Source organism: Paramormyrops kingsleyae, chromosome 11, assembly GCF_048594095.1.
Source record: "Paramormyrops kingsleyae isolate MSU_618 chromosome 11, PKINGS_0.4, whole genome shotgun sequence".
Taxonomy (NCBI): domain Eukaryota; kingdom Metazoa; phylum Chordata; class Actinopteri; order Osteoglossiformes; family Mormyridae; genus Paramormyrops; species Paramormyrops kingsleyae.
In genome coordinates this window covers 23,962,147-23,970,808 of record NC_132807.1, presented here as the reverse complement: position 1 = coordinate 23,970,808, position 8,662 = coordinate 23,962,147, and the positions used below count along the sequence as shown (strand labels likewise).

Here is an 8,662-nt window from a genome sequence, read left to right as displayed (position 1 = left end):
AAAAGAAAAAGAAAGAAAAAAAAAAACATCTGTCTCACATACCTTTGATACAGGATCCTCATTGGCTAGCATGGAAAGAGGAGGAGGAGCACATGGAAATTAGTGCAACAGCGTGCTAAATGGAGAACTATGCAAACTGGACAGCCAATCACATGGCTGCTCTCAAAGTGGCGACAAAGATGGTATCCTACCTGCATTTCTCATCACCAAAAGACATTTTCAACAGTTTCTACTCCATGACATTTTCCTAGACATAATATTTACCATTAAACTAATAATTAAAACTTATCTTTTAAATGAACCATAATTACTGTCAAGCCAGACTTAATGGCTTAAAGCTGTGACTATCAATGGCTGGTGGTGATGCTATGGTAATTTCCAACCTCGCAAAGATAGTTCCTTTCACACATAAGGAACTATTTCTGTCAATGAAATAACACTCAGTCGCAAACTACAGCAGAGACGGCTAGAGAGCTACAGGGAATAGGGTTAGGGTTAGGGTTAGGGAGCAAACATGAAGACAGCAGAAGCATCAGTCAGGTTTGTTTGCTTGGGGGTCACATTTCATGTTAGGCAAGTCCTCTCGACAGCTGGGGTGGGAAGGGTGCAGGCAGAGGTGGAAAGTTTAGGTGCAGAAACTACAAATACTGACCAAGGTTTTGTTTCAACCAACCAGTTGAGTACTGTGACTCTTTATACTCAACTGGTTTTTTTAAACAAAACATTGGTCTGGATTTGTACTTTCTGGGCCTGAATTTTCCACCTCTGGGTGAAGGATAAGTCTCTTAGTGTCTTCTTATGATGAGTGGGAAGGTATCAGTCAATCGTTAACAAGTCTACTGTTTACATGCACACAGTAATCTCCGAACTAGACCAGACTAAATGTTCTACTGTTGACGTTACTCATATGGGCACAGTAAAATGTTATTTCTGACACAGTCTTATAAAATTAGATATTACATACATTAAAACTAATCTGTATACTTAAAAGGGTAAGGTACAATGCCAAAAAACAGCAAGTTGGATATTTTTTGGGAAATACTCCTAAAACTATGGAGAATAAAGACAGAGCCACGGATGAGTGGGAAACGGGGTGGTAGCGTTTGTAGCGCGAAGCAGAAAGTATTTCCACTTGTATGACTATTAACGACAACAGGAAACGCAACACACAATTTCCCCTTCTCCTGGCTTAGATAGTAACAACACATAAACACTACTTATATAGGGATTAAAGCAAAGTTTTGCATATGATAATGTTCTTTGATCAGTCTCTCCCAGTCTGGTCCTCAGGGACCCACAGACAGTCCACGTTGTTGCTGCCTCCCCAGTTGGGAGGGGACGAAAAGGTGGACTGTCTGGCAGGGAGTTGGGGGGGGGGACGAAAAGGTGGACTGTCTGGGAGTTTCCGAGGACTGTGTTGAGAAACACTGTCCTAGTTAATACTCCATAATCTTACTCTGATCTCTCAAACCTGCAGTACTGGCTTCTTTGGAAAACATATCCTCAGTAAAACATTTAAGCGATTGGTGTCATTTTTAAACATAGAGCCTTATGCAGCTCAATGTCCAAAACATGTCTGCATGTAAAAGTAGTTTGACTTTTGTGGTTGTCACACGTATACAGTTAGTTAAGTTTAAATGTAGTGTTCCATTTTACAAAGAATTTTTTGGCTAGGTATTAAAGGAGGTGCACAGCTTTCAGAAGGAGCAACGTCCCGGCGGCTGAGGATGAACATACTGACCTCTCTTCCTGGGGCCTTGGTGTAGGGGTGTATTCAGATACGTTACTGCACTTTTCTTGCGCTGCGAATGGAATTATTCATCAACAAGGGCATATACGACGTAATATTTTGGTTTTCATAGTTACCCAAAAGATTGATAAAATATTGCAGGAATTCACTCCAAGGTCATATAAAGTGAGGCTTGTTCAACCACGTTAAAATAGCATCTAACATGCAGCAGAAAAAAACTGTTCCTAAACAGTTCCTTGTTTAGCGGTGTGTGGCCCAGCCGGCTAAGTCTCTCCGCCTGAGATCGGAAGATCGCCTGTTCGTGCCTCAGCCCCAGCAGTATAGTCTCAGGCCCATGGGGGGTCTGCACAAGGCCCTTAACCCCCGGCTCCCTGCAAGGTAGCTGCCACCTCGCTGTGACCCACAAGCTTCGTCTCACCTGTATGGAGAGCAAGCTGGGGCAAAATTAAAAAAAAGAGAACTCCCCCACGTGGGTTAATATAGCATCACTATTCTATTCTATCTGAATCAGCAGACATTTGCGAATTAACAAGAATAATAGTAATTTAAAAAAATAATTTTCCAGCCAATGCACCTAATTTTGTATGCCTGAGAGCAACACGCACTGGACTGAGAGAGATCTTTGAAGTAGAATGTACAAAATGCTAACAATGTCTCCTTCAAGAAGGATAAAAGACATTGAGTAAGGAAGGCTGAAGTAAACACAGTCATGGTCATATGCTACCGTGATTTCCACTTAACAGGCATTTCACATAACGAGCTGGTCACTGGAATTGAATTCGGTCACTAAACGAAGAGTGGTTGTACACTGAAAATATTACGCATTCCATTACGGTTCAAAACAACCGCGACATTTCAGTATCAAATATAACGCTGGGCAGTGTTGCGTTAGGGCAGCAGAGGCACAAACACCAGTTGCACCAGTGCTGTTTGGAGTCTTAAGCTAATATCCTGTCATGTGACTGTGAGCCCTGCCTACCTCTGGCTCAAACACGGCTCCGCTGTACACAGGATTCGCTGTCGTTCTCCGTTTGCGCTCCTGTCTTCGGCTTTGAATCTCTGTAGAGGGACAGGAGGGAAACAGGAAAAAAAAAAATGTATAAAAACTTCCCCCCACGTACACAGCAACAAGAGGAACATGGACATACTCTGTCCAAGCAGCATTTAACACCACTATCACTGAATATTATGGTGCTTGCAAAAGGTCTCCTCACCTTCTAGATGATCGTGTGTCACAAGGCCAAGAGCATCCATGAAGGCCAATTTCTGCGTTATAGGAGAATAAAGACACTTAATACCAATCTCTACCACACACTGATGTCTAATTCAGCTGTCAGGTCAGATAAGCACACCTGTCAAAATCCTGAAGATTACATGTCTTGCCCTTGATTTGAAACACGTTATTTATGGAGCTTTTAGTGGAGTCTTGCTTTGACCATCGAATTTGTTCAATCACAGTACTATGGCTGACTATGGGCCACAGTCACTACATGCAACAACGGAAGTCTCCAATTCCCTACAGCGCCATCAGATCACGAACGGAGCCTTACCTCAGGGTTCTCCTCACGTTTGGGTTTGACTGTGGGTGGTGGGGTGGGAGCGGGAGACGAAGAAGCCGTCGTCGATGCTTTCTGCTCTGTCCCACCCTGAGAATTAACAGTCTGAAACGGAGCCAAGACAGACCACTCTCAACATGCAATCCACACCGTCATCGCACTCATTCTATTTCGATATTTTTAACCAACAGCAGCATACACAATGCAGCACGTTAACATAGTTTTGTGACCAGTACCCTAAAGAAGCGGTTCTCAAATTGTGGTTTGCCAAAGAATTTGGAGGGGTTGTCAGATAATTTCACATCCAAAGTTTCAGAACCCTAACCCTAAACATTGATAAAGATATTATATGAAAGCGCTCCAGAGTCAGGCTAATTTAATTCGGCATCTTAAAACTGTGTCTGCAGAGAAAATGCCAAAAATATTACCTACACATTACAGTAGGTAATATTGTGTTAAAGTTCCCCATTTCCCAGAAAACAGCATAGGAGGGAGTTTGACTGGGGGGGGGGGGGGGTAGGGTGACAACTTATTTCAAATGTAAAGATCTATTTATGGTGGAATGAATAAATCCAAATTCAATATTGGGGAGGGGTACATGTACCTCCCAGTTTCTATAACCGGCCCCCAGATTAACACAACCTTTCAGTTTCAAATCTCCAGTTAATCAAAACTGCAGTAATTTAAATGATCATGATCAATTTTGGTGCTAAAATGTCAGCATGTCCTCTGTAGAGGAGGCGTGAAAATCACTCCCTAGTCGCACATTCCCAGTCCCCCCCCCACCTTGGCATCGCCGCAGGGGCCACTCGGCTGCGCGGCCTGGGGAGCTGGCGGGTGGGCGGTGGTCGGAGTGGTGAGCACGATGCTGGTCAGCTGGCCGGCGGGCAGCGTCTTGGCGATGGCGCCGCACGGCTGCCCGTTGACGATGCGCACCTGGTGGATGGGACCCGTGGGGGTCACCTTGGTGGTCAGCATGACCGGCCGCTGCAGCAGAGGGGGCGCTGACACCATGGGGGGGGGAGCCGGGGCGATGGGCACATTGTTCGGGGCAACGGGCTTAGGCCGGACCTGGATGAGTAAGAGGAAGAGGAGGCGGAGAAGAGGAAGGTCAGGACTTCCTCGAGGTAACCTGTTGGCAAGCTCTGGCAGACCTTTCACGCCCAACCACTCAGAAGGCTCTGAACACTATAGCGTGTAACGTCCTGGGAGCTTCCTCTAGATCAGATCAGAAGAGATCTTCATTTGCTTTAGCTCCACATGAACCAACCAGGTTTTTATCCTGAAGCCCTTGAAGGAGCAGGCTGCCAAGGAAACTGCCCCAAAGACGTCCTCCCCTCACCTTCCTTCCCCCACCTCCCCCTTGTCTGTATAGAGCTTTACCACCGGATGATGATGGAGATTTTGGCTAAACAACGCAGACAGACGGTGCTTTAAACACGCTGTACGGCTGGCGCACTGGACGGGGTGAGGAGCTAACGGCACAATGACAGGAACGGAAACTGGAGCAGAGGGGAAGCGGGTGGACAGAGGCTAAAACGCGACCGCAGGCACGCAGTGAGACAGGATCAAACTGAAGATTCCACAGCCACACACAAGCAACAACAGACAATACATAAGACTCCCTGACTGGTTACATCGAGGGCTTTTGGTTCCAGTTCCTCTTCACTGCCGAACAGTAAGAACACATGAGAAAACGCATGCGTCCAACCCGGAGTTCAGGGGTCACTGTGTCTGGTTTGTCCTCATTTACAGAAAAATCAAATCAAAGAAAAAGAAAAATCCAAGAATGAAGGTTTTAGTGGCATTGTTTTGAAGCACAATAACCCAAAATAGATCAGGGCGGCTGATAAGGTAGGACCAAACCCACCCCACCCCAGAACTGAGATCAGTGGAGGAGTTAGTGAAACCAAGCAGTTCAGAAAAAGAACTGATGACATTATAACACACTTCATTATCATGCTTCCTCTTCTTCTGTTCATACAATTTCACTCTTATTGACAGGTGCCTAAAATTTTAGGGGTGAATATATTCAGCAGGACAGAAGCTTTCTGGACCAAATTGCAACGTTACATATATCACGTCAGATGGGTTGTTCAGAGACAGGAGAGAACAATTTTGTGCAAATTTGATGATAATTCTCTAGAGTACAGCAGACACGGCTGACTACAGCTCTATTAACAGCTCAAGGTAAATTTAAATAAATCTGAGAAATTACTCTCATTTGCCGTGGGTAATAAATGCCAGATCAGGACTATTGCACATAAAAAAATTATTTTGCGGGACATCTACAGTAAATTCTGTTTAATTAAAATGACTTAAGAGGTAAAGAGGGCACCAAGCTGATATGGGCAGATATTTTTATTTTATTTTTTGCTATAAGCATGGATTCTTAAATGACTTGGAAGAAATCGCGAAACCTACTATTTTACTATTATAGCTGTGAATTTACAGCAGGGGCATCCAATAACGGCCAGGAATACTAGGGAATGTGTAGCCTGTCGTGACACACTGTGGTCATACCACTGCACTGGATCCCATTCTGACAGAGATCTCCATCTGGCTCGAGCAGGCGAAAACTCTACACTGGATCTGGACCAGACTGGAAAACCCAAACTAGATTAATAGTGAAATAAGATGATGGTTTGCTTTGATCAGATGTGTTTATGAATTTGTCTTGCAGAAACACCTGCAGCCATCAGTATCTCTAAGTTCATCTAGTAAAGCTGGACAGCAGAATTATCACCAGCTATAAGCAAACAGGATAAACCCCACTAAGGCTAAAACATTAAAAAGGAAGTGAGTGCATTTCATCATTAAATTGTTCACATTGAAGGATGTTTAACAACCCTACCTAAATTCCTAAATTATTTACACAGAAACAGATTCAAGCAAAAATACCCAAATTTCTGGACAACACTGCATTGGGCAAAAGTCTGGTCAAGTATCTGTTTTTTTTACTTGCATTGAGGTTTTTTTTAACCCCCTCTTTCCAGTACAAATAAATCAAACAGCTGTCTTGATCTAAGCTCCCTCCAGGGGTATCAGAATTAAGTGTATTAGCTACCATACACACACACAGGTTTGTAGTTATATCTTTGTGGGGACTCTCCATTCATTTCCATGTGGAAAACTCTAATCTAACATGACGAGCTTAACCACTACCCAGCCCTAACCTTAACCATAAGTAACCAAACAAAGAACTCTTCTTCTTTTGTTCTTTTTCTCTTTTTTTGTTGTTTTTTTTTTGCATTTTTGGTTTTTTTGATTGCACTCGAGTGAGTTTTCCCACAACGTCAAAATAGCAGGTTTTTAATCACATTGTGGGGACATTGGTCTCCACAATGTAATACACACAAACACACAAAGACAAACACACAAAGACAAACACGAAATCTGACCCTGGTGGTCAGTGGCTCTCTAGTGTTCATACAACAGCACATTACTTACTACCTTTGATTACTCGTTTACATTTAATATTTTTTTCTTCCCTTTTGAAAACCTACAGGGCTCTCTGTCCTCCATCTCTTCCAGAACATTATGGAGAATTAGAATTTTCTCTCCTCTTTCTCGAGCGTTCCAAACTAGATAAGCAAAAATGTCACTTTCTAACACTTCCCAAAAAAAAGCAAAAGCAGAGGGATTTTACCCCATTCCTGCTCTTTGTGACGTATTTCCCCTTTCAAAGTGCACATATAAATCAAAACATCCGGCATTTTATGGATATTTAAATATTTGGTGTGAAACATAAAAGCAGGCCCGGGTTAGACTCCAAAGGCTGCAGTCTCTCTCTGCACGGGGACACGGCGCCCTCTAGAGACAGAGTCTGCTTTTACCCTTCCCGGTTGCAACATAAGGGAAGAAAGGGTGTGTATCCAAGGAGACGAACCTGCGGCTGACAGTTGGGTCGAGGCGTCAGTCGGGGAGGAGGGATAAACTGAGGAACTTTGATAGGCTGGGCGGTGGAGGTGGGCTGTACCTGCGGTGAAACCACTATTCATAAAAGAGCAGAGACTGAACCAAACCTGTTATGCCGTTTATAACAGCAGAGTGAACCGAACCCGTCATGCTGTTCCATACCATTAGAGCCCAACCGACCCACCGTTATAGATACAGGGCCTTCTTGGCATCAGTGGCACTGTTGTGTAAAAGAATTAAGCCACTACTTTACTGATAAGGTCAATAATCAACATCCATTGCTGACAATTCTACCTCAGTTCTGATGATCGTTTCCTGCCATTTTCATCAAGATATCCTAGTAATCAGCGGGTACAATGTAAAAGGGAATAATTCGCACAGAGCCTCTCTGTGCTGTTTCTTGTAAATATGTTACTGGTACACAATGGTGGCTGTCCTTAGTGTGTGGTCTACATTAAATTGTAGAAATATTAATTCACAGTCTACATCTACAAGCATATTGGGTTACGTGAATGTGCACAGTACCTGAATAGAGGCTTACACGAACGTCACATTACTGAATGATGTGCTGTATTTTTGAACAGTCTCATGTAACTGGTTAGTGTAACAATTAGGTAAAAATGCTACAAATGTCATGTGGCAGAGCAGCTATATGTGTCACACTTATGAGATAAGCAAACAAGAGTTTTATTGTACTACAGCAATGACCAGCAAATGTTCAGTGTTAAGTTACTCCTTACAACTTAACTCTACTTTATGGCTTTTCTTTTCAATTAAAAAGTTTCAATAAAAGAAGTTTCTAATAGCATATATATATATTTTTTTTAATTAGAATAATTTTTTAATGTTAAATCAGAACAAAAAAATAATCATGATCGGTGGAGCTCTACGTGCCAAACCATCCCATATCACGTGCAACATGACGGACATTCAAAACATAACAGAAAAATACAAGCTAAAATCTTTTCATGCAACACCACTGTGCTTAACTGGCATCCAAAGATTTCAGATGTGCTTATGAATCTTGTCTCCTCGCAGGTTCATGCAAATAACACTGTGAAACACGATTTCGTCCGCCTTTGGTTAACATTAAGGCGATCCGACAGGTAACACATGCATGGTAAGCAAACTGTTCTGAGAAATTGTGGCACAGGACGGGACTTACTACAACAGCATTCTTCGAAAATGGTCGCACACCCTCTGCACTCTGATTGGTCAGCTTGTTGGGTGCCTGAAGGTTGACGGGCGCATTCTGTGCCTCGGAATTCACTGCACTTGGGATGCTGCTGATGGCAGAGACCATGGCAACTGTGGGCCGTTGTGTCACAATGGAAGCAGGGCTTGCTGGGGCAGCAGCTTTCAGCACCAGAGGTAGCGTCTTCGTGGCAATGACAGGGGTAACCGTCAAAGTTTTCTGCAAAGGAACAAACACAGGCTG

General features: G+C 43.4%; 1 protein-coding gene across 5 annotated transcripts in view; it reads right to left on the bottom strand.

The window, feature by feature from the left end:
* LOC111858218 (PHD finger protein 21A-like) overlaps positions 1-8,662 on the bottom strand; it is a 53,134-nt gene that overhangs the window by 13,451 nt on the left and 31,021 nt on the right. For 2 of the 5 annotated variants that reach the window (XM_023839784.2, XM_023839785.2), the window contains exons 8-15: positions 8,390-8,638; positions 7,196-7,285; positions 4,093-4,377; positions 3,301-3,411; positions 2,965-3,016; positions 2,730-2,809; positions 1,742-1,802; positions 43-65 (exon numbers count right to left, since the gene is read on the bottom strand). In XM_023839784.2, the coding sequence (XP_023695552.1) occupies positions 43-65; positions 1,742-1,802; positions 2,730-2,809; positions 2,965-3,016; positions 3,301-3,411; positions 4,093-4,377; positions 7,196-7,285; positions 8,390-8,638 (951 nt within the window). The remainder of the gene's footprint in view (positions 1-42; positions 66-1,741; positions 1,803-2,729; positions 2,810-2,964; positions 3,017-3,300; positions 3,412-4,092; positions 4,378-7,195; positions 7,286-8,389; positions 8,639-8,662) is intronic. The other 3 variants (XM_023839781.2, XM_023839782.2, XM_023839783.2) reach the window with 2 other exon arrangements.